This window comes from Mandrillus leucophaeus, unplaced genomic scaffold (genome assembly GCF_000951045.1).
Source record: "Mandrillus leucophaeus isolate KB7577 unplaced genomic scaffold, Mleu.le_1.0 Scaffold163, whole genome shotgun sequence".
NCBI classification, from domain to species: domain Eukaryota; kingdom Metazoa; phylum Chordata; class Mammalia; order Primates; family Cercopithecidae; genus Mandrillus; species Mandrillus leucophaeus.
The window spans coordinates 2659081-2678617 of NW_012101621.1; the positions used below are offsets into that span (position 1 = coordinate 2659081).

The 19537-nt window shown below is 37.9% G+C and overlaps 2 protein-coding genes across 2 annotated transcripts; one reads left to right on the top strand and one right to left on the bottom strand.

The window, feature by feature from the left end:
* The first annotated feature begins 9787 nt into the window (after positions 1–9787).
* LOC105536771 (olfactory receptor 4E2) lies at positions 9788–10729 on the top strand. Its single transcript, XM_011976267.1, has one exon. The coding sequence runs from the start codon at positions 9788–9790 to the stop codon at positions 10727–10729; it is 942 nt and encodes a 313-aa protein (XP_011831657.1).
* Positions 10730–14832: 4103 nt separating this feature from the next.
* Positions 14833–15780, bottom strand: LOC105536772 (olfactory receptor 4E1). Its single transcript, XM_011976268.1, has one exon. It carries the CDS (start codon positions 15778–15780, stop codon positions 14833–14835), a length of 948 nt encoding a protein of 315 aa, XP_011831658.1.
* Between the last annotated feature and the right edge of the window lie 3757 nt (positions 15781–19537).

Below are 19537 nucleotides of genomic sequence, written 5' to 3' on the forward strand. Positions count from 1 at the left end.
CAGCTAGATCATTGTTTGACCAAACAACTGGGTACCGTGGCCTAACCAAGCTGACACATACAATGAACTATTACAGTAATTAAAGGGATACAATTATTACCTGTATTCCATAATGAAAATAAAGTTAAGAGACTTGCCCAAGTATACACAGAGTAATATATGAGTTGGCTAAAGGAGCAAAAAGAAGCAGAATCCAAATATATATATATATAGACTCACAAAATATGCTTTCATTTGACAATATTTATTAGTTCTGATGCACAAGAATAGAACCTAAGACGAACTGGCTTTGATTTGACACAGACCCCTTAAAAATTTTTATATTTTCTTACTGGGCACAGTGGCTTGAGCTTATAATCCTGGCTACTCAGGAGTCTGAGGTGGGAGGATAGCTTGACACCAAGAACTTGAGACCAACCTGGGAAACATAGTGAGATCTTGTCTCTAAAAAAATTCAAAAACCGAAAAAACTAGCCAGGTATGGCAGCACGTGCTTGTAGTCCCAGCCACTGGGAATGCTGAAGTGGGAGGATTGCTTGAGTCCAGGAGTTTGAAGCTACTGGGAACTATGATTGCACCACCATATTACAGCCTGGGTGACAGAGCAAGACTCTGTCCCTAAAAAAAGTTAAAAAAATTTTCTTAATAGAAAACTTTAAGCTTAATGTTAGTAACAAGTTATATCCCCTAAAAGTATGCTTTCTATTAATATGAACTAAAAATGAATACTTTCTTTCTATAAGAAAATTTGTTAAATGAATGTATGACCTTTGAGTAACAGATTTTTGGATGTCTTAAAATGCAGTTCTAATGGTGCCCATGGTAGTTACTGATTAAAGTGGTAATGTCAAGTAGACTTAGTTCTGTCTTAGTTGGCCTGACAGAAGTCAAAGTATTGAAAAGAAAAAGTGCAAAATTTGCAGAGAAGAAAAAGGATTAAAAAAAATCCAGGGACTAATATCAAAAAGATGGAACTGCTCGGTGTGATGGCTCATGCCTGTAAACTCAGCACTTTGGGAGGCCGAGGCAAGAGAATCACCTGAGCCCAGAAATTTGAGACCAACCAGAGCAACACAGTGAAATCCCCACCTCTACAACAAACAAACAGATAAACAAACCAAAAACCAAAAACAAGAAACACAACAAAACAAACAACCAAAAAAAAAAAAAAAAAAACCCAATGAACAAAAAAAAACAACAACAAGAAAATTAGCTGGGCACGATTGGTGCGTGCCTGTAGTCCCAGCTACTTGGGAGGTTGAGATGGGAGAATCGCGTAAGCCCAGGAAGTTGAGGCTGCAATGAGCTGTGATCACGCCACTGCGCTCCAGCCTAGGTGACAGAGTGAGACTTTCTCTCTCTCTCACACACACACACACACACAATTTAGAAAGGTGAAACTGTTCAAGCAGGAAGCCAGTTACTAATATCCAAATCAGAGTGTATTTTATTTCATGTTTTTTAGTGTTTTGCCTTTTCTGTTTCATTTCTAGAAATAATTATGAGAAAAGTGAATGAAATAACATTAGAGTAACATTACAACAATTAGCTAAAGCATCCCTGCACAACTGGAGAAAACTGGTAAGTTTTACCACTACTTGCGTTGCTTGTCATGCTTTTTGTGGGTCTGCACGTGTACGCTCACATGTACGTGGTACTGAGCAAGACTCTGTCTCAGCCACTTGTCTGATATGTCACTTAAGTGTGTGTTTAGAAGTTTAATGGAAGGCCTTTTAATTTATGAGTTGTTTTAACCTCTTTTCTGTCTAAGGAATCAGAATACTTTTTTAACATGTTGCTGTCTATGAAGGCACCTACACACACAGACACACATAGACAAAACACACATATGGACACCCTCCAGGATTCCTCAAGATGCCTGGGGTTATGACTTGTCACCTTTGGATTTTGCCACAGCACTGATTTCTTTTTCCTAGTTATCGAACACTCCACAGGTTATGGAGTCTTGACGTGGTAAGGTATCAAGACCATCACGTCTGTTTGCTTTTTGGATTTGAATACCTAGCACAGTGCCTGGAAGGTAGCAGACACTCACACATGATGATAGGATGAATGTTGAATGTTGAAAAGATGAAGTCTTTTTTATTGGCAGATGGCCATCCAGTCTTTGTTTGTAAGAGCAAGGAAGTCCTTATGCAGCAAACCTGTGCTCTGAAAGTCAGCGTACGGATTAGTTTTGGGCTGTTCTGGAGAAGATTTGGAGGACTACAGTTGAGCCATGGTAGCTCTGCTCCTCTGGAATTTCCTACCCAGGGTCGCTCTTTGGGACATAACTCACCATGACTACATCATTGTAATGTATGCATTTGTGATGTTAAATTCTTTCTTTCTTTCCTTCTTTCTTTCTTTCTCTCTCTCTCTCTTCCTGTCTTCTTTTCTTTCTTTTTTTTTTTTTTTGACAGAGTTTTGCTCTTGTTGCCCAGGCTGGAGTGCAATGGTGGCATTATCTCAGCTCACTGCAACCCTTACCTCCCGGGTTCAAGCGATTCTTCTGCCTCAGCCTCCCAAGTAGCTGGGATTACAGGCATGCCCACCACGCCCAGCTAATTTTGTACTTTTAGTAGAGACAGGGTTTCTCCATGTTGGCCAGGCTGATCTCAAACTCCCGACCTCAGGTGATCCGCCCCCTCGGCCTCTGAAAGTGCTAGGATTACAGGCATAAGCCACTGTGCCCAGCCTCTAAATGCTTTCTATGTATGCAGAAGCAAGGACATAATTTTGTTCTTACCCTAAACAACCTTCAGCCCTAAAACTTTCACAGCAGTTTTTTTTTCTCAGAGATTTCTTTCCCAATTTTAGTTGGCAACTGATTAGATGGTCTCCTCATATACGGTGAAGAATCAAATCTTTAAAAAATAAACTAAATTTAATATGCTGAAAGAGATTTAGGAGTTAATCTGACTCAGCTCTCTGCAGCCAACTACTGAATAATAGAAAGGGCTAGGGACAGGAGAACTGGGACAGAATTCCAATCTTGCCATGCAACAGCTGGGAAAGCCACAAAACACCTCTGAAGTTTACCTGCATCCCATTTTATTAGGGAGATGAACCTGTTGAAGGTTAGAGCATGTTCCTATGAACTTCTGTCTTATCTCTTCTTTAGAGTTTATGCCCTGGCATTCAATCAATATAGGCAGTTCTCTTATGTCAGATCCATCTAAGCAAGACCTTGGGAGCTCTGGATTTTACAAATCCATTTGAGGCTAACACGATCATGGTCTACCGTGATAGAAAATCACGTTCCTCTTGGCAAAATGAGCCTTCTCTAAGTAACACTTCTCTAAGTGTGTCCTTGCCAAGGATTGAGCCTTTAGTGCTAAAAGAGAGATCAGGTAGAAACCGACAGAAGAGGCAGAGAAAGATTGGGTTGGAGGTATCATTGATGAAAAGTAAAGATGAGTAGGCTGAAACCGGGGTCGGGGAGTAGAGGTCACTGATCTCTGGAAAGTCACTATACTCTTCAGAGATGTGATTTCAAAAAGGGGAAAGTTGTTGCTGTCTACATTGTGGAGCTGCTGTGGGAACTCTAGAGCTCTTGGAAGAAAGGTAAAAAAGGTAGTCAAAGAGCAGAAAGAGACAGATGTCACTGATCTTCATTTTTATAAATGAAGAATTCTGATAATACACAGTACACAATACACAATACTGATGTCTAGTGGGGATTCTGCTGCTTTTAGTTCAATTGCCCCTTTGCAGATAAGATTTCTGCTGATTGCCTTAAAACGGGTAATTATTTTGATGTACAGATCGACTTCTCCCCGAATTTTTGGATTTTTGATAATTCCTACTTGTAGTGTTACTTTAAAAATATCTTTAAAAATTTTATTTATTTTATTTTTAGACAGGATCTTGATCTGTTACCCAGGCTGGCATGCAGTGGCATGATCATAGCTCACTGCAGCCTCAAACTCCTGGGCTTAAATGTTTCTCTTGCCTTAGCCCCTGAAGTAGCTAGGACTATAAACATGTGCCACCACACTCAGCTAATTTTAAAATTTTTGTAGAGATGGAGTGTCACTATGCTGCCCAGGCTGGTCATGAACTCCTGGCCTCAAGCAATCCTCCTGCCTTAGGCTTCCAAAGTGCTGGGAGGCTGAGGCAGGAAGATTGCTTTGTCCTACTTTTAAAATATTAAAGAAATTAATTCAGTAAGTATTCAATGAGTTCTTCCTTTATGCCAGTTACTTTGCTCTGTGGATAGAAAAATGAATGAGATATTTCTCTTCCTTCAGGGAGTGCATAGTTGGATCTTATTGCTACTTAAAGCCCACTTTGTGTTTTTTTCTTTTAGTTCAATCTATTGAACCAAAGCAGCATGGCACATGGTAAAGAACGTAGGCTCTGAAAAATTCAAATTCCATTTTAGCCAGTTTTGCTGAGTGACCATGAGTGAATTACTTAATCTTGCAAACATTTTGGGAAGCAATTTGATAATAATATATTTTGAAGTATAATCTTTAAGCTAGCAAACTCATTTATAGTAATCTATTCCTAACAGAATAATACATTAAAGAAGTTATAATCACTCACAAATATTTATTGAGCAACTACTATGTCTACATACTTTCCTAGATAATTTGGATGACTCATCGAGCAAAACAAAGATCCCTGTCCTTTTGGAACTTATATTCTAGCAGCAGGAGAAAGAAAATAATAAACAACAGACTAAATAGGTGAGTTATATCGTATGTTAGAAGGTGATCAGTGCTTTCAAAAAATAAAAAAGGTAGATCAGGATAAAGGCGATCACGAGTGCTGGAATTCTGGGTAAGTTTTAGTTTTATATATGTTCATCAGCATAGACCTTGTTGAGAAGGTGATGTTTGAGCAAAGACATCAAGGGGGTGAGGGAGTTAATTATGCCAGTGGTCCCCAACCTTTTTGGCACCAGGGACTGACAGGAGGCAGAGCTCAGGCGGTGATGTTGAAGCGCTCACCTCCTGCTGTGCAGCCTAGTACCCATCTGTGGCCCAGGTGTTGGGGACCCCAGAATTATGGGATATCTGGGGGAAGAGATTCCAAACAGAGGAAGCAGCCAGTGCAATGGCCCCAGAGTGGGACTGTGCTTTGAGTATTTGAGGAATACCAAGGAGGACAACATGATTGGACCTGAAAGGAAGAGTGGTAGGAGACAAGGTCAGAGAGGAAATGGGAAGTTGTGTCATTGAGGGCTTTGCAGGCCAATGGAAAGACTTCACTTATAATGTGTGAACAGGGAGCCATTGAAAGTCTTTGAATGAGTGAAATGATTTAATCTGATCTTTTATTTATTTATTTATTTATTAAAGATGGCATCTTGCTGTGCTGCCTAGGCAGATCTTGAACTTCTGGACTTAAGCGATAAGTCCTCCACCTCGGACTTATCGCTTTGGGATTACAGGCCTGCGCTACCACACCTGGCTATTTGGGACTACAGGCAGGTGTCACTGCACCCGGCTTGACCTATGTTTTAATAGGATTTCTCACTGTAATGTTGAGAACAGATTGTGCCATTATTTTTAATAGTCAGAAATTAGAAACATCATAAATGGCCACAAAGGATGGACTGGGTACACACATTTGAATACATATATGTGATGAAATGTCATTTGGTTATACACTTATGACATAATACTGAGTGAAAAATAGAATATAAAATTATATGTTTATAATACAATTGGAACAAATGAAAGATAACAGCAGTAGGATAAGGACAAGCTATGGGTATTCTTCTCACTTGCTTTTCCCTATGCATGCTTTTAATACTTTGCTTTAAAACAAAGTAACCCACGCTTATTATACAAACTTAAACAATTATGAATTATAATGTAAAAAATTAATAAAATCCTATAATTTCCTTCATTTCCATACTTCTAGAGGTAACTAATGTTAAAATTGATGTGTGTTCTTCAACATCTATCTTGTGTCCTTCTAGGAATAAATATATACAAACATAATTCATGAATATGTATATATGTTTGAATATGTATAAATATTAATATGTTGAAACATATGCACATACATATATGCATAAATATGTATGCATACACACACAAATCTTTTTCTTCCTTTGTTCATTCATTCCTTTGTCTCTCCCTTCCTCACTCCCTTCCTTTCCTTCAAGGTTCATAATATACTCATAATAGGTTCTTTTGCTTAACAATATGTTATTGACATTCCATGAATTAGTAGTTTGTAATCTTGGCTGCACATTGGAATCTCCAAGAAGTATTAATAGTGCTGATGGGTCCAATTCTCAGAAATTCCAAATTGATTGTTTGGCACGAGGCCTGGGTATCAAAATTTATAAAACTTCCTTAAGTGGTTCTAATGTGCAGCCACATTGAGAACCACTGCTTTAGGTTATACATATAGATCCAACTCATTATTATTATTATTAATAGCTCATAGTATCCCATATTGTGGCTGTACTAAAATTTGATTATCTAGTCCTCTATTGAGAAATATTCAGTTTGTTTCCAGTATGCTACTCTACTAAAAAGTCTTTAAACATGTATCTTTAGTTCTTTAGTTACTGGTTTCTTTATTTCTATGAAATACAGTCCTGTAAGTAAAGTTCTTGGGTTCAGAGGTATGAGCGTTTAAAATTTTAATTGACACTGCTAGATTATTTTCCAAAAAGATCTCAATAATACCTACTTCTAGTAGCAGTGTTAAGAGTACTCCATTCCTTATATCTTCGTTAATCTGATGAATGAGAAAAGTATTTGATTTTCTTTTTAATCTATTACTAATTAAGCATATTTTTATTCATACTCATTTTTCATTTTCACTTCTTTTTCTGTGACTTAAGTATATTTTTTGCTCATTTTTAATTGAGTCATTTGTCTTACCAAGTTGTAAGAGATCTTTGAATAACAAGAGTATTCTTTTTTGATTATCTATGTTACAATATTTTCTTCAAGTCTACAATTTGTTTTTTTGATAATTTATATGGCACTATATATTTTATTATTATTATTATTATTTTCAGATGGAGTCTCACTCTGTCGCCCAGGCTGGAGTGCAGTGGCGCGATCTTGGCTCACTGCAACCTCTGCCTCCCTGGTTCAGTTCAAGCTATTCTTTTGCCTCAGCCTCCTGAGTAGCTGGGATTACAGGCCTGTGCTACCACACCTGGCTAATTTTTGTATTTTTAGTAGAGATGGGGTTTCACCATATTGTCAGGCTGGTCTTGAACTCCTGATCTCATGATCCACTTGTCTTGGCCTCCCGAAGTGCTAGGATTACAGGCATGAGCCACCACGCCTAGCTGGCATTTTATATTTTAAATTATTGAGAAAGTTTAACATGCTTTATCTCATTTTCACTCATTATGTTTTAATATTTTTTTCATGTTGGTAGGCCTTTGTCACTATTGTTCCTAATGTAAACCCCATGACATTGTTCCTAATGTAAGCTCTATGATCTACTGTTCCTAATGTAAACCCCTAATGTAAACCTCATGTTATTTTAAATAACACTATAGTTAATATTTCCTTGCAGTTAGCTTTTTTCATAGTTTGAATGCTTACAAGTGAAATAATTGGATGAAGAATATAAATTATTTTTGTGGTTTGTGATAATTATTTCCCAACTGTTATAGTTTTTGGCCAGCCATCAGTATAAAAAGTTAGGGTAATATAACTTTAGTATTTATACAATAATATCATATTACAGAATTTAAAGAAGTAAGTTTCTTAAGTATTTTCTTAGCTCCATTGTGAAGGAAGGCTTGAGTTCTTTTTCAGGCTGCCTAATAAGTTAGGTTCAGTTCAAGTAAAAAAATTTTTTTGCATACCCGTGTGTACAAGGCACCTACTAAGTACTGCAAAGGATAAGTCCTTTGTGTGGTTACCACTCTTAAAAAAATTTTAGACCGGGCGGGGTGCCTCACACCTGTAATCCCGGCACTTTGGGATGCTGAGGCAGGCAGATCACGAGGTCAGGAGATTGAGACCATCCTGGCTAACACGGTGAAACCCCGTCTCCACTAAAAATACCAAAAAATCAGCTGGGTGTGGTGGCCGGTGCCTGTAGTCCCAGCTACTTGGGAGGATGAGGCAGGAGAATGGCGTGAACCCGGAAGGCAGAGCTTGCAGTGAGCCGAGATCATGCCACTGCACTCCAGCCTGTGTGACAGAGCGACACTCCATCTCAAAAAAAATTTTTTTTGATTTAGTGGAGGGCAAAAATGAACATCATATTTTACTTTATTTTACAGGTCAAGGACCATAAAAGAAGCCTGAAAGGGAATAGATAGGCTTTGATTGGGTCAGGAAAGTTTTCTTAAAGGTAGTGTTCTTTGCAATAGTCAAAGACGAAGTGAAGGATGAATAGTATTTTTTTTTTTTTCAGCTTTTAAGTTCGTGGATACGTGTACAGGATGCACAGTTTTGTTTCATAGGTAAACGTGTGGCATGGTGGTTTACAGCACAGATCATCAGTTATTAAGACCAGGCCTCCACAAGTGTAGAGTTGGTCCATTTGTTCTCATTATTCAGCTCCCTCTTATAAATGGGAACATGTGGTGTTTGGTTTTCTGTTCCTGCATTAGTCTGCTGAGGATAACGGCTTCCAAGTCTATTCATGTCCCTCCAAAGGACATGATCTTGTTCCTTTTTATGGCTGCATAATATTCCATGGTGTTATGTACCACATGTTCTTTATTCATTCTATCATTGATGGGCATTTAGGCTGATTCCATGACTTTGTTATTGTAAACAGTGCTGCAATGAACATACATGTACATGTATCTTTATAATTGAATGATTTATTTTCCTTTGGGTATATACCCAGTAATTGGATTGCTGGGTCAAATGGTATTTGTGGTTCTAGATCTTTGAGGAATTGCCACACTGTCTTCCACAATGGTCGAACTAATTTATAGTCCCATCAACAGTGTAAAAGTGTCCCTTTTCCTCCACAACCTCACCAACATCTGTTCTTCTGTTGTTTTTTGACTTTTTCATAATAGCCAATGGTATCTCATTGTGGTTTCGATTTGCATTTCTCTAATGATCAGTGATGTTGAGCTTTATTTTCATGTTTGTTTGGCTGCATAAATGTCTTCTTTTGAGAAGTGTCTGTTCATGTCCTTTGCCCATTTTTTAATGGAGTTGTTTGTATATTAATAGTCAATAATGAGGTGAGGAGAGTATACTTGAATAGAGTGTATGTTTTCTGAGCAGAGGGAAAAGAAAAAGTAAAGACAAAGATTTTGGAAAGTAAGTAGGTGGAGGTAGGATGCCTGGAGGACAGTAACTTGCTTGGCTAGAGAGAAGAATTAATAGGGAAAATAAAAGGACACTCATATTGAACAAATGAAAATGTGCAGCAGACTGTTGCAGGCTTTGAATGTGTATTTAATTTGATAGGAAGAGTCAAATTATTTAGTTGGGAGTTGTATTGGAATATTAGCTTAATGTTATCAGTGCTTTAGTTTGACATGAAAAGAGCCCAATAACTAATGGTTAAGGGTTTTGGGCATTTATTTATTCTTGTAAAGGCTCACTGATCTCATCTGCAAGGCAGAAACAATTGATTCCTGTGCCATGAGGTGGTTGTGTTTAAATAGAAGTGCCTGGCATGGCTCCTGGTTAGTAGTGGGTATACTGTAACAACTATTAAATTGATTTTATAAGCTATATGCTCTGATGATAAATTAGCAATTCAGATAAGAATACAAAGTCACTTCAGTTAGTTCTATTTCTATAATAATAAAACTATTTTTCTATTTCTATAATAATAAAACTAGCTTTCATTTTTCTCCCCCTAAGCTCACTGAATGGACACTCTAAACCAAACAAGAGTGACTGAATTTGTCTTCTTGGGACCCACTGATAACTGGGTGCTGGAGATACTGTTTTTCATGGCATTCTCAGCCATCTATGTGCTAACGCTTTTGGGGAACATTCTCATCATCATTGCCACAGTCTTTACTCCAAGTCTCCATACCCCCATGTATTTCTTCCTGAGCAATCTGTCCTTTATTGACATCTGCCATTCATCTGTCACTGTGCCAAAGATGTTGGAGGGTTTGCTTTTAGAGAGAAAGACCATCTCCTTTGACAACTGCATCACACAGCTCTTCTTCCTACATGTCTTTGCCTGTGCTGAGATCTTTCTGCTGATCATTATGGCGTATGATCGTTACGTGGCTATCTGCACTCCACTCCACTACCCCAATGTGATGAACATGAGAGTCTGTGTACAGCTTGTCTTTGCTCTCTGGTTGGGGGGTACTGTTCACTCACTAGGGCAGACCTTCTTGACTATTCGTCTACCTTACTGTGGCCCCAACATTATTGACAGCTACTTCTGTGATGTGCCTCTTGTTATCAAGCTGGCCTGCACAGATACATACCTCACAGGAATACTGATTGTGTCCAATAGTGGAACCATCTCCCTCACCTGTTTCTTGGCCGTGGTCACCTCCTATACAGTCATCCTGGTTTCTCTTCGAAAACATTCAGCTGAAGGGCGCTGGAAAGCCCTATCTACTTGCTCGGCCCACTTCATGGTGGTTGCCCTCTTCTTTGGGCCATGTATCTTCATCTATACTCGGCCAGACACCAGCTTCTCCATTGACAAGGTGGTGTCTGTCTTCTACACAGTGGTCACCCCTTTGCTGAATCCCTTCATTTACACCTTGAGGAATGAGGAGGTAAAAAGTGCCATGAAGCAGCTCAGGCAGAGACAAGTTTTTTTCACGAAATCATATATATAATGGGCATTGGGATTGTAGACATAATTGCAGCCACATCCTTAATGAAAGAGCAAAAGTAAAGTGTCAAAATCAACTTATAAAACTTGGTAAATTAGATAAAATGGCACGGAGCAGGTCAGATTTCTGCTCATTAAAGATAAGAACTTATTCTGTTCATTAAAGATAAAAACTTATTAACTATTATTTAAATAAAGCAAAAGATCATAGTGGAAGGTATAAGGAAAAATAACCCAGGAAAATTTAAAGACAACTTTTGATTTCATCAGTAAAGGAACACAATTTGGGGAACCCAGTTCAGTCTCAGTTTCAGGAGCAGGCAGAGTGAGAATCGACCCTTGATTTATACTGCTCTGTGGGATATTGCCTCTGGGAAGCTGTACATCACTACGGTGATTTATACATTATAGTAGTTTCACTGTTGCTTTCCAATACATTTTCAAGTGTATAAATAAGCCTTTACTTATTTGTATTGAATTAAACTTTTGTTGCTTTTGAATGTAATTCTCTCACATCTAGATCTATTTTGTACTTTTTTTTTGAGACAGGAATTTTTTGTACTATTCCTGCAACTTCCTCTAAGTCTGAAATTATTGTCAAAATAAAAAGTTAAAACAAAACAAAACCATACATCCACCAGAATAGTAAAAATTAAAAAGGTAGAAAATGCCGAGTGTTTTTTTTTTTTTTTTTCTAATTACTCTGTTGCCCAGGCTGGAGTGCAGTGGCGTCATCTCAGCTTACTGCAACCTCCATCTCCAAGTTTAAGTGATTCTCCTGCCTCAGCCTCCTGCATAGCTGGGAGTATAGGTGCGTGCCACCATGCCTCGCTAATTTTTGTATTTTTAGTAGATACGGGGTTTTACCACGTTGACCAGGCTGGTCTCAAAACTCCTGAGTTCAAGGCACTCGCCCCTCTCAGCTAATCATTAACTACTATCACTCATTGGGCTGAAGTATATCAGTTTATTGTGGAATGGGCAAGTCCATATAAAGAAGGATCCATGACAAATTTCTTAGGTAATGATGATGATATTCTGTGACTGAAATCAGTAGGATTAGCTGTAAATGAAGATCCTATAGATGGTCAGAGAGCTACCATACAATATCAACTTTAATGGAGCTAATGGAATGAAATGAAATATGGTTAATAATAAAAATATTAAGTATAAATATGTGTCTTTGCTTTTTCTGAAAAAAATTTATAATTGATTGGGGTCTTTGTCACTATTTTCCAGATGGTCTATCAACTTATAGAAATAATACTTGAGTATTCTGGAGAGCTGGAGAGCAGATAACATGGCCATCCACACATTACAGACATACACAATACAGAGTGAGTGACCCGCTAACTCTAACTAAAGGCTAATACATGATTACCTTTTAGTAATCAAAAGAACAAAGAATCAGAAGCAGTCTATTAATTAAACTGGGAGGTGTTCATGAAAATATCTAAACATCATTGCTTCAAGTTGACAAACAAGGGTAGAATATGATCAGCCCCCTACAATTCTCATATAAAACTTGAGTCATAGTAAGAGTTGAAGAATGAAATGAAGTCCAGATATCACTACTATGTACATGTTAAAACTTAGAAAAATGATCTAATTATGCCTCTAGTTTCTGGACTTTTATGTGCATAGGTATTCACACTCATTATTATCTTTTATGCAGAAATAAATTCCCACTCTCTTATTTGTTTATTTGTATTATGGCACTATTCATTACCTTACTGTGTAGAACATGGTTGTAACCTGAAGAATTCAATTGTTGAATACAAAGTTGCTTAGCAAATTTCTATATTAATAAATAACTATTCCTCTTTCTTGTTAAAGTAAGTAAACCACAGAGCCATGCGTCAATATCTTTTATTTTTGTTCTTTAAGACTATTTATTTAGTAATTAAATACATCTTTATCTTGTCTCTGAGTCTGAAAAGTTTTGTTTCTGTAAAACAGAGCCTAAATGTTTTATTTTTACCTCCCCAGAGAGTTGTAAAGATTAGTGTGACTAAAAATGGGTAGTGTCAGAAATTTTGCTTGCTACTATGAAAAAAATAAGCAAACATCACATCATTGTTCCATTATAGTTTTACCAGCTACAATCTTAACGACTACCTTGAAGCATCGTGTTGTTGACCGACAATATGACAGTTTTGCACGTGTTCCTCTGTATGGCTGATTCCTGCACAAGCAGTTCTATTTGAGCTCATTGGAAAGATATTTAGATATTTCTCCTTATTGCCTGTCATTGCCTTTAATAAAAGGGCACTTATTTTACATAAATTTTATAATTCTTAAATTCAGCTTAATTATTGCACTAATAAGTTCAAATAAATATCATTTTATACCTTCCAGGGAGTTATCTTTGGGAAAGAAACTACTCTATTAATTATTAGATTTTTCTGTTGAAAGTTAACTTTTGATATCCAGAAAGCCCTACAGAATGCCTTTAAAATCATGCCTCTCTGTAACTGAAATGCCTTGTATTAACTGAATATCCTCCCTAACACATTTCCTAGCAAATAAAAATTTTCCTCCTGAAAATCATGATGTAGGCCTTGTGGCTCACAGGTTTATTGACCATACACTCACTGAGCACCTAGGAAATCCCAGCTGCATTTAAGCATGCCTTTCTCAGTGAGGGAGTGAGAATGAACGGATGATTGCCAATGTGTCAGGCTCTTTTGTAAACATGAATATGAGATGCCATTATCTGGGATATCCTCTTCATATCCCAGTTCACTCACCACATTCCATTCTGCTACACTATGTGCCACCACAGTGAGATTTAAGATGTTGGTTTACAGACCATGGTTTATCCAACTTGGTGTTTTCTACCAAGTTGTTTTCTAAGTATTTATTACTAAATACTTAATAGTCATCCAATATTACTCTAAGAACAATATTGGATGCTATTGCTTAGTTGAGTGAATTCTCTACATAATATTAAAATAATTTTATTAAAACATAAATTATTTCATGCCACATCTGTGCTTAAATCATTCTGGTGGCTTCTTATTGTACTGGAAAGATTCTTTTTAGCTCTCTGACATCACTCTCTTGCCACTCTCTGCCTTATAGTCTAAGCTGTAATCACACTGATCATTCACTTCCTTGAACAAGCCAAGGTCTTTCCCAGCATAGATCTTTGCACCGGCCATTTCCCCTGCCTAGAATGTCCATCACCTCTCTTTTCTCATGGTTGGCTCCTTTTAATCTTAAATGTAACTTCCTCAGAGAGGCCATCCTTGACCACTTAATTTAAAGCAAGTCTCTTCCATACTCTCTAACAGCACCCTGCTGTTTTATAGCATTTTTCACAATCTGTAGTTAAAATTTATTTGTTCATATTTTTGTTTTCTATTTTCACTAGACCCTAAACTCCATGAAAGAAAGACTATATGTATGTCTTATTTATGGCTATAAACCTAGTATCTGGCACGTAATAAGTGCTCAGTAAATATTTGTCAAATGAATGAATAATAAGATATCCCCATTTCATTGCTCTGATGGCAGATTTTGCCTGGATACTTGAGAGTGTCAGTAACTTCACCTGTTCAAAGTCTTCTTTCTCTGTCACCAAAGTCATGTGGAAACTCACTTCGTCTGCTTCACTAGTGTTTGCTAAGCTGTTTATATAAGCACCTGGGTGAATGATGCAGGCAAGGGCTGCCCAGAGATCCCAAGGTTTGTTTAGACCTTGGTTATCCCTCCAACAGAAAAGCAGAAAGAGGCAGTATATGTTGTGATAACAGCTTGAGTTTAAGTTGATACACTTGGGTTCACATGCTGCCTTCATTGTTTTCTAGCTGAGTGAGTTTGGGCGTGTTATTTGCTCTCTTCAAGCTTTAATTTCTTCATATACAAACAAGCATAATAATATCTACCTTTCAAAGTTGTGAGAATTAAGTAAATGCACAGTGCCTAGAATAATTTCCAGCACAGAGAAGATATTAATAACCATAATGATTGCTACGACTCTCGGATATTGGACCAAGAATAATTTTATAAGTCTCACAGTTTGATAAATATGGTATGCAACTTATTCTTTGCAAGGCATTTCTTTAATTTGGAGCACCACATATCCTAAGGACGTAGACATTTTCATTTTTCTTCTCTCCTCTCCTTTCTCCCCACTAACTTGTTGAAGGCACTCTTCATTTCTTCATTCCTAAGGGTATAGATAATGGGGTTCAGCAGGGGGGTGACTGCAGTGAAAAACACAGATACCACCTTGTCCTCTGGGAGGCTGGTGGATGGGCGGGAATAGATGAAGATGCAGTGTCCCAGGAACAGTGTAACTACGGTGAGATGGGCTGCACAGGTGGACAGGGCCTTCCGCCTGCCCTTGAAGATCTGCTGCCTCAGACTCACCAGGATGACTGCGTAGGACACCACCAGGACCACAAAACAGACCACGGAGATCAGTCCACTGTTGGAGACTATGAGGATCTCAATGACGTGGGTGTCAGTGCAGGCCAGCTTGATCACCTGAGGTACGTCACAGAAGTAGTTGTCAATCTCATCAGGACCACAGTAGGGCAGCTTGATGGTGAGGGAGGTGAGGGCTATGGAGTGGATGGTCCCTCCTGTCCAGAGGGCCACAGCCAGCAGCATGCATACCTTCCAGTTCATCACTATCATGTACTGCAGGGGTTTACAAATGGCCACATACCGATCATAGGCCATGACAGTGAGGAGGAAGATCTCTGTGCAGGCAAAGAGGTGCAAGAAGAACATCTGGGTCACACAGGCATCAAAAGAGATGAGCTTTTCCTCTGACCAGGTGTCTCTCAGCATCTTGGGGACAGTGACAGTGGAGTGGCACACATCAATAAAGGACAGGTTGTTGAGGAAGAAATACATGGGGGTATGGAGTCGGTGGTCATAGATAATAGTTATGACAATGAGAATGTTCCCAATAAGTGTCAGGACATAAAAAATGAGGAACATGGAAAACATAGCTATCTGTGCCTTCTGATTTACAGATAAACCTCTAAGCCAGAAATATGTCACTAAGGAAGTTTGATTGAGTAGGACAGCCTCTTCCATTCTCTTTGTTAGACAACCTGTAAAGAATTAGAAAAAAAAAATCTAATGTAACACTTAATATCTGCATCAATCATTTGGTCATTTAATTTCTTGTGTGTTTATGCCTTTTCTCTCCATCTAGAATTTGTGGTAAAATGTCTTGCATTTCTTTTAAAAATCCCTATTAACATCTTATGTCATGATACACCCATAGTAGGTACTTAACATACACTTTTGGAATAATAAAATAGAAAATTTTCATTCACTAAGAGACATAAAACAATCTTGAAGAGGGAGAGAGAGAGAGGGAAAGATCAAACAAGTTATTTCTCCCTTAATGTAGTAAGATATCAATGCTTAGATTTAGGTTATGGATTTTTACAGGAGAAGAAGTTAAGATTCTCCTTAACTCAAATACATAATTTATTGAAGGCTACACAAATCTGGCTTCTGAACATAGTTTTCTTTTCTTTTTTTTTAAAAGTCCTGTAGACTGCACTTTTCATCAATCCAAACCACTTGCTCTGCTGTTGGCTTTGCCATGGGGCTCTGAGACTGTAATTTCCACGATATAACTTTCAGAGGGCAGAAGCTTTGTACCAAGCTACTGGACAATTGGCAATGTGACTATGATGTTCTTGAACAATTATTTAGAGAAGGCAGGATAAAACCCTGGAAGCCTTGGAAAATGTGGAAGTTGACCTCTCCTCCACCCCTCAGCTGAGAGCAGACTTATTCTTAAACTGGATGTCAAGATCCAAGCCTATAGCATTACTGTCTTGATCAGATTATTCTAGCTCTTTTCAAAGTCCCATTCTGTTGTCTGACTTACTGGCCCACAAGTAAAACGAAAATAGTTATTTTCTTTTAAATTATCCTATGACGCAAGCACCACTATTTTTTTTTTTTTTTAAAAATAACGAGTATATGCATTATAGTCACAGGATTTTAGCCCTTAAAGGGAATTGAGAGTTGATATAATCTATTTTTTTTTCATTTTACAAATAGAGAAAATGAGGCACAGAGAGGCAAATCAGCTGGTCCAAGGTTACATGGAACTGGAGTCACAGCTGGCTCTGGAGGTCTGGTCTCCCGACTCTTGGTTCAGGCTTTCTCTGCTCTACCACCACTCTCGTCTGAGTGTTTGTGGTGGATGGTAGAATCAGGGAGTGAAACAGAATATGTCTTAGTGGCCTCTCTCTTCCTCTCCTTGGTGTCCTGAGTCAGACTGTGGGGCTGGGTTAGGGGGACTATGAGGAACCTCTCTTTTCTAGCTTTCCTCCATCATGTTGTTGCCCTGACGCACACAGCCTTCCAGGGATGGCCCACCCAAGGAAGCTGTCTCTCTTGGTTGTTTGGTCCCCATGATCCTTGCTACTTCTTTCCTATCACAGGTGACTACTGGAGATATATATCATTCCTCAAGATCAGGCTCCCTGGTAGACTAATGAGTCAACCCCACACTGCTTCTGAAAATAGGCTAGAGAAGGCTCTTTATCTCCTCCTAGCTCTCTCTTTCTCATCAAATATCTCCTATACCTTATCATGCTGGCCTTCTGAGATAACAGTCCTTTTTGTTGTCCATGTCAGAGGAATGACTAATGGTAGTGTCAAACCAAGGAACTGGAAAAGCAGTTCTGTGGCAAAGAAGACATTTTTGGGGCCAGGGAAGTCTTTCGGTTAACACTTAAAAATTAAACTCACTGTGTCCAGTGTTTGGATTAATGTTTACAGCAGCATCTAAATGTACCTATAGATTAATTTTACTGTTTAGAAATTTTTCTTCGAGTATTCATTTGAAGCTTTTGCTCCAAGAAGTGATTTTTTAAAAGTATTCCTGATTTACACTTGTTTTCATGGTTGCAAAATTCAAAGCGGAAGAGCTGACCAAGAATGGGGCTAGGATTTTATTCAGTATGGGAAATTTCACCTGCACACACTGAAAAGGGTGTGCAGATCAAGAGCTAGGTCTGAAGTGAAGGCTTCTGTTCTTTCCTCATAGAATATGAATACACATTTTAAACTAAACCTTTCCCATCATTATCAATTTTTTTTCTATTTCTGTGGAGCCAAAGGAAAAAATGCTTTGAGAAATGGAGCTGTGTTCCACTGTAGTAGAAAGAATATGGTGCACAAGAAGAAAACGTAGTGTTTATTGCGTACATTTCAAGGAAACAGGGAAAGATGATTAAGAACAAAAATAAAATCCAACTAAAATCTCGACAAAAGTCACCTGGGTTGTTTCTGATGCTCGCAGTACCTCCAAAAGTAACAGAAGTGTCAGTCCTTCAATATCAAGATTTTTATCTTCCAGTAGAAATAACAACTTACTTGAAGTTGGACAAGTCAGATAACCCCATTTACCTTGCTTTTTCCATAAGAAAGATGAGAGCCCTTGAAGTTCCCTCCTTAGGTCTTGTTCACAGTTTTGGTGATGTCACAGTAGATGTATTTGGTGATATTTTCTGGTAAAAGGTACTATTTCAGGCTGTCTGTAAAAATCACACCTTTGTAGCTATATTATTATCCTATTTTTTAATATGTCAATATGTCAAAATATGTAACTCTGCAGCAAGATTTTCTAGGATTGGTTTCCAGTTAACAGAAGATGTAGTATAGAAATAATATATATATTTTCACTTTTCCAGATTGTAGTGGTAAGTAGAGGAGATTAAAAGCCACTAACATTAAAAGCCTGGGCAACATGGTGAAACCCTGTCTTTACAAAAATACAAAAAAATTAGCTGGGCATGTTGGCTTACACCTGTGGTTGCAGCTGCTCAGGTGGCTGAGGCAGGAGATTTTCTTGAACCTAGGAGGTCAAGGCTGCAGTGAGCCATGATTTTTCCACTGCACTCCATCCTGAGCAACAGAGTGACCCTGTCCAAAAAAAAAAAAAAAAAAAAAGAAGAAGAAACCACAATCAGCCACTTTTGTAGGCCCTGCAGGTTTATTAGGACACTTCTAACACAAAACTTGACCTGATTATTCAGAAAACCAGTGTGGCAGAAGCATCCTATTTCTTTTGCAGCACACTGTTTAGGTGCAAGCTTTGTATTGTTAGTTTAAGGTGGATTATTCCACCTTCAAGTACTGAAGGGGAATCTGTGGAGAAAGAAGCACTGGCAGCTGTAGTGTTGGTGTTGTTCTACTTGCATTATATAGGCTTTATGTCCTTGGGAACTTCTAAGCAATGACATCAGCTTGCCCTACTCACTAGTTAGGAAAAGTTAATTCTGTGGGGAATGAAGTTATAGACTTTGCAATAATCATCAAGAGAATTTAATGAGAAAACAGTACTTAAATATCTAAATCTTTAGGATGTATTTATATATGGTTAAATTAACTACTATTTAGTGATTGCCTACTATGTGCTAAGTATTAGGTAATAGGTTTTCATGTTTTCTTATTTAACTCATATAATAATACAGAGATGAGAGAAGGGTAATGAAGTTAAGATTTTAGTCAGCTCTCTGACAGAGAGATTAAGTGCTTTGACTCTAAAGTAGATCGGGTGCAAATTCCAATGTCCTAGAGGTGTTAATTGGAGCAAGTTATTTAGCTTCTCTGGTCCTTAGATTTTCCATCCATAAAGCATGAGTAATAACAGTAAAACTTTTTAGAACTCTTGAAATCTTTGTAAAGCATGTAGCTGTTAGCATGTTACCTATATTAATATAATTATGTTAAATGTAATTCAAACAAACCAACCAAAAAAACAAAAAAACAGCCTACCATCACTACCAATCAACATTTTTGGCTTCAATTTTTCATTATT